The following is a 14,779-nucleotide window of genomic DNA, read 5'->3' as shown; positions in this document are numbered from 1 at the left end:
TACGACCCGACAACTCTACAAGAAACGACGCGGGTCGCTCTGGGATGTATAGAGCCGGATGACTGGCGTTTATGTTGCTTGGTTTTAGACGCAAGGGCCTGATACGGTCTTGTTTCTTTGCTTTAATTGCACATATACCCCGAACTGCTTTCCGACGAAGCGGCGAGTCTTGCTTGCATGGATCTGTTTTGGCCTGGCTGTAGAGACGGATGGACGGGTAGAAGAAATTCGGATCCAACTTTGGTTGAAGCGTGTCGCCTAATCGACACGAAGGCACAATGGAACATGGCCGCACCACAGTTTGTTCATAGTAGTCGAACCTAGCTAGCTAGCTGGCTGGCTGGCTGTGCTGGCCAACTCCCCGGTACGGAGACCATCGTGCCTCTCCCAAACGGCGGCAAGAAGCCACCCACCCAACCAACCCATCCCTTACCACGGCCACTTGGAGGTTGGCTCGCCAGTGAGGCTCTGCCTGTGTCCAGCTCACCCGCCCCTCCCAATGCTCGTTTGCAGCGTCAAATAAGCACTGCTGCTGCTGCTGCTACTGCTGCTGCGCCGCGAAAACACGGACAGCATGCGTCGGGCTGCGCGTCATGGTCGTCTCATTACTCTACGTCTGTATCGTCCTGGTCTGTCTGGCTGACGTCTCGGCCGGTCCCGCGTCTGCATGCAGCCACCAACAAATGCTTAATTTAGTTCAGTTCCCTCCCTCCCGTCCGCCTGTCCGTTCCTTCGCCTCTGGGTTCCTCCATCGATGACCACAGACACGCTGTGCGACTGCAGAGCGAAGCCGTCTGTCTACTCATCGGTTTGCCGGTTGTGCGTTGTGCTTGGTATACTGTACTGGTGCCTTGTCGCTCGCTCGCAAACGTATTGTTCCGCGGCGTTCTAGTCGAGAGATGGGGGAGGAAAAGGGTGTGTGTGTGTGTGTGTGTGTGTGCAAACAGACAGACATCCACTCGGGCGCAACCGTGCGTCGTGCGCCCGTCTTGGCCCGAAACTGTACGAGCACCCGGTGAGTGAGCCGCCTCTTGTGATTTCGGACTTTTGTCTAGAGGCTTGTTCCACTGGCGACGCAGGCCCTACCAGGGAACAACGGTGTGGCTTGGTGCAACGGCGCACCAGACGCCCACGGAGCCTCTGCTGACGCATCCCTGCCCGCGGGTGCCTCGCCATCTAACCGCCAAAGTCCATCTTCAGGGTGATGCTCGGCTGCCCGGATCCACCGTCGGAAGCTGCACTGTTACCGGACTTCGCCTGGCGGCCTGAGTGGATCACCTCCTCTAGCAGAGCCCTCTGGCTGGCACTCAGGTCGCCCACGATGGCCTTGAACGTCCCCGGGTCGGCCGCCGCCAGCTCCAACAGTCTTGCGCTGGTCTCTTGATAGGCTTCTTCGCCCTCGCCGGTGGCCCGAGCCATGAGAGTGGGAATGACCAGGGCCATGGATGCCGACCGCCGGTCTGCCTGCAGAGTCCCCACGTACAGGCACAAGGTATGAGCGAGCAAGGCCCGAGCTCGCTCCGGATCTTCGGGCTCCACGTTGGTCACGAACGCCATTAGGCGAGGGAATAAGTACCGTGCGATGCTCAAGTCGGCTGCAGTAGGGCTCGGCTGCAGCAAGAGCGAGCGTATGCAGTTGGCTGCAATCCTCGCGGTCTATACGGCGGAGCGTCATCAGCACACACCCTCACTAACAGCTCGCAGTGTCGGGAGGGACTTACCATGCGGTCCGTAAGGCAGTCAAGCACCTCGTCCAGATAGCGGGCGACCAGCGGGTCGGTGGCAGGAAGTCGGTTCTTGCCACTTGTAAACAGTATCGTAGTGGCAAGCAGACAATTCTTGACGCAGGCCAGCGAGGTCGGCTGCTCACGCTTCTGGGCGTTGAGGTAGATGGACAGGAAGCGGCGAAGACAACCCTGCAGCTGGACTTGGCCCGACGAGTGGTCATCGGAAGACTTGGGCATCCCGCCGACGAACCGCTTGAGAATGGCCAAGGATTGCGGGACAATCAGCTCTTGGCAGTCGGGGGTGGCGAGGATGGTGGCGAAGATGTGGATGATGCAGGCGTGGAGGTCGGTCTTGATGATGGATGGGAACACCTCTGCGGCGTCGACGAGAGCGTCCAGTGACGTGCGGACGAGGACAATGGCCTCGTCGTTCATCTGGTGGCGCACCGGCTGGCTGCCCTCGGAGAGATTAGGCAGCAGGCCGGACAGCACGAGCACGGTGATCCTGGTGAGCTCGAACAGCTGGTCAATGTCTTCAGACAGGTCGCCCTCGTCGGACGCCTGCCGCCGCGCAGAAGGGTGGGTGACACAAAGCGCACGGGCGATTTGCACAATGACGGTCTGGACATCGAGCCCGTCCGTCAGAACCAGGCGGTCAAGGAGATCCATTGTTTCGGCAAAGACATCCGGTCGATAAATGGCATGGCCGGAGACGCTCGGGTGCAGGATCCTCTTGAGGGCCTCGAGGATGTCGAGCGTCTGTTCTTGGGTAGCCAGGGACTCGCTCTGCCCGGGCCGTATGGCGAGCGCCTCGAACGCCAGTCCGAAGAGCACGAAGAAGAAGGCGACCGGCTCGTCGCGGTAGTTGATGGCCGGGCTCTTGGGGTTGCCGTTGGCAGCAGGTTCCTGAGACTCCTTGCCATCGAGCGCATCGAACACAAACTCGCTGTCCTGTTCAATGAGACTTGCAATCGCATCGACAAGCTTGAGCCACGAGTCCTGGTAGAAGCGCAACAGCGTCTCACGGTTCAGCGCCGCGTAGATGGTGTCCAGACTTCCAGAGAGCGACGGCGGTCCTAGGGTCATGGAGATGTCTGGCTCAAACCGGAGCCTCGCGAATTCCCGCAGGGACTCGAGCCACAGAGGAGTGAGTGTGCCCACGTGAGGCCTGAGCACGTCAAGGAGGTACTTCTGCTCGGTGCTGGCAACCTGAAGCTCCGCCCAGGCCGAAAAGACGGAAATCTTCACCATGACTTGCGCATTGGAGCTCAGTCCTTTCAAGTCTCCGATGCCGGCGTTCTCGTTGTCCTTGGAAAAGTTCTCCAGGGCGTTGATGAGGGTCTTGAGGATTCGGCCCATACGGTCAACATCGGTGACGATGCCAATGGAGATGAAACTGGCACAGACATTGACTGCCTCGGAAGCGAGCTCGGGCGACGAGTCTGCCGCAAAGGCCGGGGTCAAGGCAGAGCTGATCTGTGCCTGATATTGCTCCAGCAACATGGCTTCCTCAAAGTCAGGGTCGGGAGTCTTGCCGAACATTTTGAGTACTGCGCCAATTATCTTCAGGCCCCAGATGCGAAGCTCCAAGACGTTGGAGGTCGAGGCTGAGAACGCCATACGGACAACGTCTGCGACCTTGTTTTGCAAGGAAACCTGTGCCTGAGAATCCCCGTTCGCAGCCACGTCCTTTGCGACCAGCGTGAATATGTCGCTGATGCAGCTCATGGCAAACGTGGTGACCTGCCACCGCAGTGGCTCTGCTTCAGACGGCGCAGCCATGTCCTTGTCTTTGGCGGTCCCGGCCCCCGCCGCGAAGCCTGCCACCTCTTCGTCTTGAAGGTCTGGAAGACCACTGGCGGGCTTCGACGGTTCGTGGGCTTCTTGGGGCTTGGACCTCGTCATCTTGAGAACGGTCTGAAAGCGCTGCAGCCACTCGCCAGTTTCCTGCAAACAACTCTGGCGCATCCAGTTGCGAATTATGTTCCGGAGGCCATCGTGAGACGGCGCGTCGTCAAGCACCAGCCACAGTCGCTCCTCGAAGCCCTCATCTGCTTCCCGAAGAACGTCGCGAGGCTCTCTCTTCATGATGTTATACAGGCCATCCACGGCCACATCCCGCAGAGTATTGTTGTCGGACGAGAGGTACTTTTGGAGCAGCTTCACATAGTCGGCAAAGTGCATCTGCCCAGGCGCATAAAGCGACAGGTGCTCCAAGCATCCCAAAGCGGCTCTCTCAACCTGGCTGTCACTTTCATCCTCAAAGTATTCAACCAATGTGAATATGAGCTCTCGGGACTTGTTGGAATCCTGCAGATCTGGGCCCAGGACGTTGATGAGGGAGTCGACGCACTTGGCGATCGCCGCCACAGTCGGAAGCTCCATCTCGAGGTTCATGGTTATGGCTGACGAAATCTCTGGGTGATGGGTTTCCGACACGTAGAGTTGCGCGAGCATTCCCAACGTGCTCGGGACGTAGCCGGCAAAGGAGAGGCCAGCGGCGTCTGAGGCCAGCGAGAGAGCCTCCAAGGCCCAGTAGTGCACGATGGGGTGCGGGTCGTTGCAGAGGGACATGAGGATGCCCAGAATGGTCTTGAGGTGGTAGCCGGCGGCCATGCCACCGACTTTTGTCTGGATTGAGCCAAGGGCCATCGCACACCCGGCTCTGGCACTGGGCTCGCGGTTGCCGACAATGGTGTCCACGAGGAACTTGATTTCGTGGTTGGTGAAGGAGTTGCCGTAAACATTGCAGAGCCTAGCTACGGCAGCATAGCCGAGACTCCTCACGTATTGATCCGGATCCAGGACGAAGTCCCTCACGATATCCTGGAGCAGCTTTTCCACGGCGAGGTTGGCCACACTGCCTGGCGATGAGTTTGTTTCTTTCGTAGCCACCCTCATGCAGGCCAGGATCGCCGTCGCAATATTGACGTTGATCGCTGCTTTCCGGCCCGGGTCTCGTTGAAGGGAGCCCGCCGATGCAAACGTTCTGATTTGCTCCAAGACGCTCTCCTGCACTTTGGCAGGCGTCAGGGGGAAGGCAAAGGCGAACAGTTGAATGGCATCATTGATGACCTCCGTTGCTGGCGGATCGGGCGTCATAGATAGGGCGTCATCTACTGCACCGACGTAAAGTGCCGATGCATCATGCTCCAGGCTGCCGCAGACAGGGGAGAGCAAGAGATTGTCAATGGCTTCCTCTGGACTCTCTGCATCGACGTCGCTCCCGGTAGATGTGTCGTGCTGTCCAGGGAGCTTTCGAACTTTGAATCCGGAGACAAGCCCCGTGATACCGAAACCCGTGTTGTCTCCAACATCCCATATCGACTCGAAGTTGGCAGCCGCATTGGCAATTGAGGCGCTCAGAGAGCTCGGGGTGTAGTTTTCGGGGTCCGCAAACAACGAGATGGCCAGAGTCAGCAAGTTGGACTGCAGAAGAGCCTCGCTTCCCCCTGCGGGACTTAGATTGACAAGTTTGATATAGCACTGCATGACGCGACGCTGCACCATCAGGTCCAAATCTTGCAGCTGCAGAGCCGGAGTCAGCCTCTGCGAAATATCTTCGGTGGTCTTCTTGTGTGGCAGCGACTTCAGGAACGCCGTCGTGTTTTGCAGCATGGCAGCAATGCGCTTTGAGACATCCACGGTCAGCAGGCGATTGTTAAACTGCAGGAAGGCCATAATGGAGCCCAGCGCGCATTCCCGCACGTGCGTCAAGAATGACGCCTCGAGAAGGCTCCTGGCTGAAGTGTTGTCTTTGGCCAATGGTTTCGGCAAGGCATTCTTCCAGAGGAGAAGAAGTTGCGATAGATGAATCTTGACAAAGTTGGGGCCCAGCGACATCAGACCGCCGATCAGAATCCACGCGACCTGGATCTGTGTGCATGACACGCGAAGCTCGGATTGGCTGCTCGACTTGAGCAGGTTCGTGGCCATTGTCAAGACGCGGCTGTTGATGTCGAGAGAGCCATGAAGGGGCCGCAACGGGCTGGCGCTGAGCGCTGCCGCCAAGCCATGCGCGAACCCAAGACACCGCCTCGGTGAGTTGCGACCACTCCCAAGCAGCGAAAGTTCCCGCGTCAAGGAGTTCATACAGACCGACAGGCAGGGCAGTAGCTGCTGGGGACACGAGAGAACAAAAGTCTTCATGCAGTAGGACGCGAACACCTGCACCGAGTAGCTAGGGTGTTGCAAGACTTGGAGTAGCCCGTCGCGACAGGGTTCGGCGAAGCGGTTTGCAGCTGAGCCGAGAGACTGGACGAGGGCTGCCACGGCGTTCAAGGAGACAATAAGGGTGTTTTTAGATGGCTCGGGCCTCTCCGTCAAGGCTTGTGGGTAGTTCTTCAGGATATTGTTGATCAGGAGCTCCGCGGCCTTGACCTGGCCAGACTCGCCAAGGATTTTGCGTCCAATGACGTCTTGGACGACGGTGTCGATAATCTTTCGAGACAAGAGCAGCCGGTAGCGATTGTTGCTCACATTCGAGTGACCCAGAATATCGACTGCGAGACTCTCGACGATTCTCAAGTAATTGGCCTGAATCGGATTCTCGCCAAGGCGTCGGAACAGCTTGCCGTAACAGACGCCAATAGCCGTTCGAGCTTTGTTGGACGCACTCGACTTGACATATTGCGTTGACAGAAGCTTCAGCATGTCCGGAATCGTCAGCGACAGGTCTTGAGTCCTCTTTCCGCCAGGTGCCGGGCTGGCAGAGCGCGGAGGGAGCTCCTCATCGTCCTCCCCGACGCCTGGGTGCGTCGAAACGCGCTTGAGCTTTGCTTTGGTTTTCTTGCTCTTCGTGGCCGCCAAGTTGTCAGCCGCTGCAGAGCCGGCGTAGCCCTGGACCATCGCCTCCGCAAAGCAATCGGCCGCGGCATGCCGTACTTGGGAAGATGACGTGTCGACGGCCTTGAAGATGGCTGTCTCGAGCTTGTCGAAATCGGCCGAGTTGCGGAAGTAGGCTGTGTGCTTGCACAGCGCTCGCAGACACCGACAAGCCGCAGCAACTACCAGTGCGCCCTTGTCGCTGGCTGCGTGGCTTCGACACTGCTTCCAGATGTCGCGGCAGATGGTCTCATCCATGGAGCCTTCGACCATGACGACAACCTTGGCCAAGGCCGTCAGAACCGCGGCCCGCATCCCCGCGTTACTCGACGAAGACTTGAGCGTCTTGATCAGGGTTGCGCACGAAATCTGGTGCAGGCCTATGGCGCTGTCCCCGGCTGCGCCAAATACATCGCCGAGGCAGCTCACGGCCGCATGCTTAGACCGCGTCTCGCCATCCGACTTGGCCTTGCCGCCGGAGACGACGCCGACGAGATCGTTTATGGTTTCGAAGAGGAGCTTCCTGTCGCCATTGCTGAAGACGTGCGCCAGGCATTTGCCCAGGTTGTTGCGTATGACACGCGAGGGTTGCGGTGCGGGCAGGTTGATGATCTGGAAGATCTCGCGCTTCAGGTAGAACTGCTGGGCGGTGCAGTCGTCGGACGAGAGCGCCAGCACGTGCTTGGTCAAGCTCGACACGAACGTGAGCAGATACAGCTCCTGTTGCTCGGCTGGCAGGGACTGTAGCTTGGGGACGTCGAGCTCGGGCGTGTTCGTCTGCGGCTCGTGGGCGGCGGTGGTCGTGGTGGTGGCGGCAACGGCGGCGGCGGCAGGAGGGCTTGTTGCGGCTTCGATGGGAGACTGGGGGCTGCCTGGTTCGGCCGCCGAGGGCTCAGCTTCTTGATTCGACGACATGGTGGATGGCTTCGACTGCCATCAATGGCCTGGGGTGCCGTTGTTGCGTCGATGTTGAAGCAAGTTGTCTCCATCAGGGGGTCGGTCGGTCGGTCGGTCGACCTGCTGTCGGCGCTACCTAGAGCAGGGCAGCTGCAGCCCAGGGCACGCATCCACGGCAGCCCAGGCGCCCAGGCATGGTGGAACAGACGGGACCCCCCTAGGCCCCCAACAAGCGCTGCTGGGCTCCAGCTCCAGGAGGCTGCACGCGACCGCGGGGAGCTCCAGGTCGGTCGGTGGTACTCCGTGCTGCCAGTGGACCCGACAGCCGCCGCCTCTTGAGCCAATCAGCAAAGCCCAGGGGCGCCGGGTGCCGCAACTTCGACTCCTTCACCACGTCCGCTCTCAGAACTCGAATCGAGGCGACACGCCGTCATGGCGATGCGCAGGGCGTCTCTACAGCTATCGACGCACTCAATCACGGCGTCACGACCGAGCCGGCACCTCACGACAAACCCCACATGTCCACGATGCTTGCGACAATTCGCGACGACGGCGGCGCCGCTCGCAGGACACAACAAGTGGTCCAAGACGAAACACATTAAGGCCGTCACCGACAAGAAGAAGATGGCTGAGCGCACGGCCTATACCAAGCTCATTTCCATGTACTCTCGGAGTTAGCACACACACACACACGTACACAAAGAAGAGCAGCCGGCATTGGATGACGATGTACCGGTATCTGACTTGTCTCCCTCCTTTCGGCGCAGTGTACGGAGAAGACCTCAAGTTCAACTCGCAACTGGCCAATGCAGTCGCCGCGGCGTCAAAAGGTGCGTACGCAAGTTTTTTCATTTCTCGTCGATGGCTGGTGCATGGTAACGTCGAGGGTCGAGAGCTGTGCTGACACCAAGAGTGATGATGATGAGCAGCAAGCGTGCCCAAGTCGCTGGTTGAAGCCGCCATAGCGCGGGGCCAGGGCCGTTCGGCGACCGGCGCGCAGCTCGAACCCATGACGCTCGAGGTGCTCATGCCGCCCAACATCGCCCTCATCGCCGACATCGAGACGGACAACAAGACGCGGACGCTGCACGACCTCAAGTACGTCGTCAAGAAGGCGGGCGGCGTCGTCGGCGGCACCGCCTTCTACTTTTCCAGGCGCGGGCGCGCCGTCTTCAAGCCCAAGGCGGGCGGCGGTGGTGGCGGCCCGACCCTTTCGGACGTGCTGGACCACTTCGTCGAGCACGAGGGCGCCGAGGACGTCGAGGAGCTGCCCGACGGCGGCTTCCTCGCCTGGACGCAGCCTGCGTCGGTGGCGGCCATCACCGACGCGGTGTCTAGCAAGTTTGGGCTCGAAGTGCTCGAGTCGGACATTATCTGGGCCGCCAACGAGGACACCACGGTCGCCGTCGACTCGCATCGGTCGGCCGAGAGCCTTGACGCTTTATTCGCGGCCATGAGAGAGTTCCCCGAGGTCAAGGCCGTGTTTGCTAATATCCGGCAGGGAACCATCAGCGATGAGGAGTGGGACAGGATAGAAAGGCACATTGATGTATAACACAGGAGTGCGTCGCTCCAGCCTGTTCAATATAACCCCCCCACAAGAGCAGAGTTGAAGCGTCCATTTTGCTGTCCCCACGCCCATGATCCAAAGAATGAAAGAAAAACGCCGGTCCCATGCTAGATCTTTGTCGTTGTCTGTTCCCACGCCTCCGACAAGTAAATCGTACAGCCCCGTCTTCCTCTCCGTGTGTCGCATTCAAGCACGGCCCGCCGGCGTCCTGTGCGCACATCTCCTCCCTCCGAGTAGAACGTGCTCAAGAATCGTTGCCGTTGCTCGACGGCGCAGGCTGCAGCCTCGCCCGCTGGCGCTCCTCCTCGAGCATCTGCGCCTGGCGGAAGCGCTGGCGCGCGACGATGCGCTCGTACTCGGCCTTGACCTCGTCCCGGTCGCGGGGCACCTTGTTGCACTCCTCGGGCCGCGGCCAAAAGTCGTGTACGGAGAAGCGGTTGTCGAGGTTGGTGCCGAAGTAGTACATGATGCCGATGGGGAACATGACATACATGCCAAACTGCGTGGACGCGCGCGTGCGCCGGTCAGCATGGGAGGGAGGAAGGAGGAGCTGCATGCTGCGGCGGCCTCGTCGGCGGGACTGGGGCCTGACCGTCGGTGGGCATCGAGACACGTCCGGCTGTGCTTACCTTGAACACCTCTAGATTGAGGCCACCCATGGTGACGGTATCGATGTCGAGGGCCTTATGTTATACGATCGCTCGTTGAGGGTGGCTTGTGGCTGATTTGCGGACGAGGATTCAAATCAAGCCCGGCGGCGACCTTGGGGGAAGTTCCAACGGACGATCCACTCCCGCCCAGTGACCGACCACCACGGACCCCTCCGGATACAGTAAAGCCATAACCTCGATACAGCGATACCGCCCTCGCCACCCTGGCTGCTGCTTGCCTCCCCTGTCGCGACATCGACGCCCGACGCTGTCGACCAAAATCACTGGCCCTGAGTACGCTTTGTCTGGGAGTCAAGCGTTTTGCTTTCGCATTACTTCGTACACTCTGCAGCATTGCCGCACGCTCGCGTGGGCTCTATCTCGCACTCCATGCCGATGAATCCGTCCGCCGTCTCCCTCACTTGCGCCGCTCAAAGCAGATGGTGTCCCTTCTCCGACAGAAGATGGCGGCGCACGACCTTTTGCGTCCGCACCGTCATCAGCATGCCCACTGCTTGCCGCTACGTCGACGCCTTTGCTATGCTCTTTCGTGACCCAGAATCCATTATTATCCCGCCCCTTCGCCGTGTCAAAACTCCATCCAGCCCGCCATATGAACCAGGGGGTTACCCGCCTTACGCATTCCCTTCCGTCTTGTTTGCCTCTTTATCGGCTTTCTCTTTCCTTTGGCTCTCCATCATCTCCTCCATTATGTATCGTCCTCTGAAGCTAAGTGGCGTGCTGGGGAACGGCGGCGGTGACCCTTCAGCCATGGCAACCTCGTCGTCGATCCCGTCCACCCTGAGACTCGACCCCTTGACAGAGTTGGCCTGGGCGAGTATTTCGGGATCGCGCACAATCGGCATCATCAAAGGCCGCCCTTTGTATGACCCAAGCGACCCAGGTTGGAACCGAACAGTGGCGGATGCCCGTGAAGCGTGTCGAATCGGGACCGCGGGAGAGGTCGCGAAGAGACTCGTTTTTGAGTCATCGGCATCAGCCTGGTGCGGGTCTGACCCGTCCTGATTCTGGGTCTTGGATGCTTCTGTCGCTTCATGTTCGTCGTCCTGCTCCAGATCCGGCAGCGGCGGTCGCGGTCGCGGTCTAGGTGGAGCGCTTAGTCCTCCAGCCTCGAAAAAGAACATGTCATCATCTCCTTCGGCGCCGTCATCTTCGTCGTCGGACGCTGCTACGGCCGTCGCGTCGGGCTTTGATGGCGCTTGTCGGCCTACGTGACTCGTTGAATTTGATTTGGTTAATGCGGGTGGTGAGGTCGGTGCCGCGGTCTGCAGCGGCTTGCTCTTCCGTGTCTTTGCCATGGCCAAGAAATCGTCGTCGGATGAATCATCACCGTCACTGTCGGCCATGTCTGGCGTCTCATCGGACCCATTTTTCGAGACATGCTCCTCCCTCTTTGTCGTATCTTTTGCGTCGGACAAGGCTGTGGGGGGTAGGTGTTGATTTGCCTCGGGATCCAAATTCTCAACGGGTGCGATAGGCACAGGGGGCGGTATCCCCGACGCAGCCTCGTCGTCGTCCGGATTCACGACCGTCCATACCGTTCCTTCGTCTAAGGGTGCACGTGACAATGCGCGCAAGGCGTCGGACGAAGAGACCTTGCGGGGCGGGGCTGTATATGCATCCTCGTCCTCTTCCTCTCCGATTTGGGCGCCCAGGTTGGAGCTGAATCCGACATCGTCGTCAGACTGGGGCGAAGGCGGACGCGGGGCGATGAACTCGGATGGTTGAGGCGAGGTCGTTGGGAGGACCTCGGCACCCATGAATTCAAACCTGACCCGTCGCGGGCTCTGCGGCGGTTTGGAGATACTGGAGGAGCGGCGCAGGGCGCTCTTGGTGGGCTTTGAGTCGCTCTTGTCGGAGGAGATGGAAGAGCGTGTGTCGTCAGCCGCCCGAGAGTTGGACCACGTGGACACGTTGAAGAGGTGCGCAGGGGTCACCGGGTGGTCCGGCAAGGCGGCGTATTCGAGACGCTGCTCGCCCGGCTTGTCGTCGGCGGCGGCAGCGACGGGTTCGCCGACGGTGTCTTGGAGCTCCATGCCAGGCAGCGGCGTCGAGCGGGAGCTGCCTGGCGGGGGGGCTGGCGCAGGGGGGTCGGCCGGCCTGGGCAGGGTCGGGAAGTCGTCGAGCAGAGGCAAATAGGTCGGGGTGAAGAGGCCCTGGAGTTCGCGCTCGCGCTCACGAGGGCTACGGGCCGGGGCTTCGGCGGATGCGGAGGGGGATGCGGGAGGCGGCGAGGGTGGTTGTTGGAATGCAGTCGGTCTGGGGACCCCGGACGGATGTGAGTCAATGGGCGGCGGGAGGAGCTCGGGACGGAGCGTGGGATAGCTGGAGAGGAAGGAGGCTGCGATGGCGGAGCGGACGCTGGCGGCGTGGTGGAGGGGCACGTCATGCAGCAGACGGTCGCAGTATTGCTGGAAGTCGGCCAGAAGCTCGCGACGGGTGGCCTGGATGGTGAGTTCGTGCTGGCGGAGCCGTTGGTGCAAGCTGTCGAGGAGCCTGGCCTCCATTGCGCCTACTAGCAGGACGTGGCGAGAGGGCGAGAGGGCGTGGGATGCCTCGGTGTGCGCATGGCGCAGGCTATGCAGGTTCGGAAGGGGGGGGGGGAGGCGGAGGCGAAGGCTGCGGCGGCGACGGCGGCGGCGACGGCGACGACGATGCAACAGAGGCGGAGGCACGAAACGTCGGGGCGGCCGGTCGAGACGGGAGGGAGAGGAGGGCAGGGCGCTTTCTGGGTAAGGCAAGGATGGAAGGCAGGCGGGCGGGCAGGCGGGCAGGCGAGGCTAAAAGGTTGGGGCTGGAGGCTTCGGGAGGCGTCAGACGGGGACAGTCGCTGGAGGTGGGCGAGATGGTAAGTTTGGATGGCGCGGTGCGAGCGACCCGAAGGTGGGAGGCAGGCGGGCGGGCAGGCAGGCAGGCAAGCACTAAAAGTGGAAGCCTTGAAGTGGGTGGGTGGGTGCCAGAGGGGATCGAAAACGGGCCTACGTTGGACATGAAATGAGATGAATACAGTGCCTGCGATTGATGTTGGCGGGCAGGCAGGGCACATAAGTTAGGGCGCACCATCGTGAATGTGACTATAGTGAATGGTGGGCTGCATTGGAGGTCAGGTAATACTGGATGCCCAGCCGCCTGTGGAAGCTGCCCGGAGGACCACCCTTCCCCCCCCCCAACCTACCTCACCGCTCCGGGGGACGGACGACCTGAAAGGCACAGTACCGGGGCAGGGTATCAAGGTCCGAAACTCCATGCGGTGTGATGGAAGGCAACAAGGTGAGGGAGCGCTACCAATTTTACCTCGCGGGAGGGTCCACCACCTCTCTCTCACCTACTCACGACCATAAAACCTACTTGAATGCCCTGCCGTACCGTAGGGTCGGGGGACCGTCTGGGATGGACCGGACGACTCTTTGTGTAGTGTCAGTCGTCTTACCTCAGTCGCATCGAGGTTTGGCTTTTGCTCCCCCGCTCACGCCCCCGCAGGGACGGGCTGGCAGCCCTCTCTCTTGTCTCTCTGACCGTCTCTCTCTCTCTCTCTCTCTCTCCTTCTTATCGCCTCCACCAGCGGCGTTGGATGTTGTGTTGCTGCGTGCGCCGTGCTGCGCGGGCTTGCTTCACCGGTGACTGCGCTGCGCCGGCGATGAAGGGGGAGGAGCAGCGAGGAGGGGTGTCGACCTAATAGGTAGTTAGTTACCTGACGGCGATGCAATGCGATGTGATGCGATGCGGCTGGCTGATGGCCCCTCCGAGTCCCCGTCAGCGGGCGACCCCGGCCAGCATTTTGATTGAGGTGTGCACCGCATTCCATCGTCTTCTGGGCCCCCCGGGCGTACCAAGTGCCAATGGATGCTATACAAGGTACTACGTATACACGGTATCGAAGCAGGCGTTCCCCATCACGCAGGATGTGCTTGAAAATGGATGGATGGATGGCCTTCCATTGCCCGCCAGGTCAAGCAGAGTCACCGATGCAAGGTCGGGCAAACTGCCTCGCCGCCGGCTGTTCCCGAAGCCGCCCACTACCAGCAAACCTGTAATCTACTATTGTCGAGGGCAATTGACGGACTGGGGCGTGGGTGGGAGGAAGCTTCCACCGCCAAACGGCACGCACGCGTGCTGCCTCGGCCAGACCGCCAGATGGGATCCATTGGCCTCAACGCCGCCGATTGTGGTATATATATGCAGTATACATGTAGGTTGGTACCTTAGTACTTACCTCGGTATGCATGCGTGTATGTGCGCACTACAGTGTATATGTGCGTCGCTCACACGCGACAGGCCTTTCCTGCAATGTCATGTGTATGCACAGACCGGAGCCGACCACCAACTGCCCACCGCAAAACCCATACCTTGCCATGCCTACCTACATGCCTACATACTTCGTACATACGGCATGTTGCTCGTCCAAGGCTGACGGTGCCCTGCTTCGCAATGAATCGCCGCCCCCAAGAGCCGGAAAGAACCCCGCGTGCGCTCCCTGTACGTACGTACGTACGCGACACCGTGCTCGGGACGTGACACACGGCTATGTAGAAAGCATAGGTAGTAGTTGGTAAAGTTCGTACCCGAGGTACAGTATGTATGCAAGTGACGAGCTTGCGCCCAGCCTCGCCTCGTGCGACCAACACAACGAGACACATTGCCCGGGGACCCGGAACCGCGGTCTCGGCTCGCCAGCCGTCTGCTCGCCCGGCAAAGGACCTTGGCTTGGGCAAGGCCCAGGCGGTCTGTCTGTCGGAGTGCCCGCGAGGATCCCGCACCCGCACCCGCACCCGCGCCGCCGCCATGTGACCCCTTTGTGCGACGCGGGCGATGATGGCCCCCAGCTGCCGGCTGCGCTGCCGTGCCGGCTGGAGGCAAATGGACGAGCGACGGACGGGCTGGGTGATGATGGGAAAGAGAGAGGGGAAGGGGGGAAGGGGGCGTGTGATGAGGAGCAGCAGCCCGTGACGGCCATCTGCCAGTTGTCATCGTTCTGGCGTGCATTGGTCGTCGAGCAAAGCCTGCCTGCCTGCCGGCTGTGACGCATGTCGAATCGGCGTGCGGGGCCCCGGCATTGACGAGACTCGACTAGACCAGACTGCAGTGTGTGT

General features: G+C 60.5%; 5 protein-coding genes across 6 annotated transcripts; 2 read left to right on the top strand and 3 right to left on the bottom strand.

Annotated features, from left to right (window-relative positions):
* Window positions 1–137: 137 nt before the first annotated feature.
* On the bottom strand, window positions 138–7,628 carry JDV02_001056 (uncharacterized protein). The gene is made up of 2 exons (XM_047981947.1): window positions 1,722–7,628; window positions 138–1,656 (listed from the first exon to the last, which is right to left on the bottom strand). Exons 1-2 carry the CDS (start codon window positions 7,464–7,466, stop codon window positions 1,177–1,179), a joined length of 6,225 nt encoding a protein of 2,074 aa, XP_047837908.1. The 5' UTR covers window positions 7,467–7,628; the 3' UTR covers window positions 138–1,176.
* Window positions 7,629–7,831: 203 nt separating this feature from the next.
* On the top strand, window positions 7,832–9,278 carry JDV02_001055 (uncharacterized protein). Of its 2 annotated transcripts, XM_047981946.1 has the most exons (3): window positions 7,832–8,121; window positions 8,216–8,278; window positions 8,378–9,129. In XM_047981946.1, exons 1-3 carry the CDS (start codon window positions 7,881–7,883, stop codon window positions 9,001–9,003), a joined length of 930 nt encoding a protein of 309 aa, XP_047837907.1. In that variant the 5' UTR covers window positions 7,832–7,880; the 3' UTR covers window positions 9,004–9,129. The 2 variants fall into 2 exon arrangements, with proteins under 2 accessions (XP_047837907.1, XP_047837906.1); XM_047981945.1 differs by having other exon boundaries at window positions 7,832–8,278; window positions 8,378–9,278.
* JDV02_001054 (uncharacterized protein) lies at window positions 9,263–9,677 on the bottom strand (the record flags this gene model as incomplete). The annotated part of the gene is made up of 2 exons (XM_047981944.1): window positions 9,263–9,517; window positions 9,648–9,677. The coding sequence occupies 2 exons, from the start codon at window positions 9,675–9,677 to the stop codon at window positions 9,263–9,265; spliced, it is 285 nt and encodes a 94-aa protein (XP_047837905.1).
* A 626-nt stretch (window positions 9,678–10,303) lies between these two features.
* JDV02_001053 (uncharacterized protein) lies at window positions 10,304–12,196 on the bottom strand (the record flags this gene model as incomplete). The annotated part of the gene is made up of 1 exon (XM_047981943.1): window positions 10,304–12,196. One exon carries the CDS (start codon window positions 12,194–12,196, stop codon window positions 10,304–10,306), a length of 1,893 nt encoding a protein of 630 aa, XP_047837904.1.
* Window positions 12,197–14,263: 2,067 nt separating this feature from the next.
* Window positions 14,264–14,710, top strand: JDV02_001052 (uncharacterized protein; the record flags this gene model as incomplete). The annotated part of the gene is made up of 1 exon (XM_047981942.1): window positions 14,264–14,710. The coding sequence occupies one exon, from the start codon at window positions 14,264–14,266 to the stop codon at window positions 14,708–14,710; it is 447 nt and encodes a 148-aa protein (XP_047837903.1).
* Window positions 14,711–14,779: the final 69 nt, after the last annotated feature.

The sequence above is a fragment of the Purpureocillium takamizusanense genome, chromosome 1 (genome assembly GCF_022605165.1).
Source record: "Purpureocillium takamizusanense chromosome 1, complete sequence".
Classification (NCBI taxonomy): domain Eukaryota; kingdom Fungi; phylum Ascomycota; class Sordariomycetes; order Hypocreales; family Ophiocordycipitaceae; genus Purpureocillium; species Purpureocillium takamizusanense.
Note: the sequence above shows the minus strand (reverse complement) of the source record. Positions and strands in the feature narration are given on the sequence as shown.

Excerpts from the sequence above, each read along its gene's own strand:
- JDV02_001056 (XM_047981947.1), bottom strand. The coding sequence starts at position 7,466 with ATGTCGTCGAATCAAGAAGCTGAGCCCTCGGCGGCCGAACCAGGCAGC. Across the intron at positions 1,657-1,721 it reads ACTGCCTTACGGACCGCATG|ACCGCGAGGATTGCAGCCAA; the intron begins GTAAGTCCCTCC and ends TCCGCCGTATAG.
- JDV02_001055 (XM_047981946.1), top strand. The coding sequence starts at position 7,881 with ATGGCGATGCGCAGGGCGTCTCTACAGCTATCGACGCACTCAATCACG. Across the intron at positions 8,122-8,215 it reads CATTTCCATGTACTCTCGGA|TGTACGGAGAAGACCTCAAG; the intron begins GTTAGCACACAC and ends CTTTCGGCGCAG. Across the intron at positions 8,279-8,377 it reads AGTCGCCGCGGCGTCAAAAG|CAAGCGTGCCCAAGTCGCTG; the intron begins GTGCGTACGCAA and ends GATGATGAGCAG.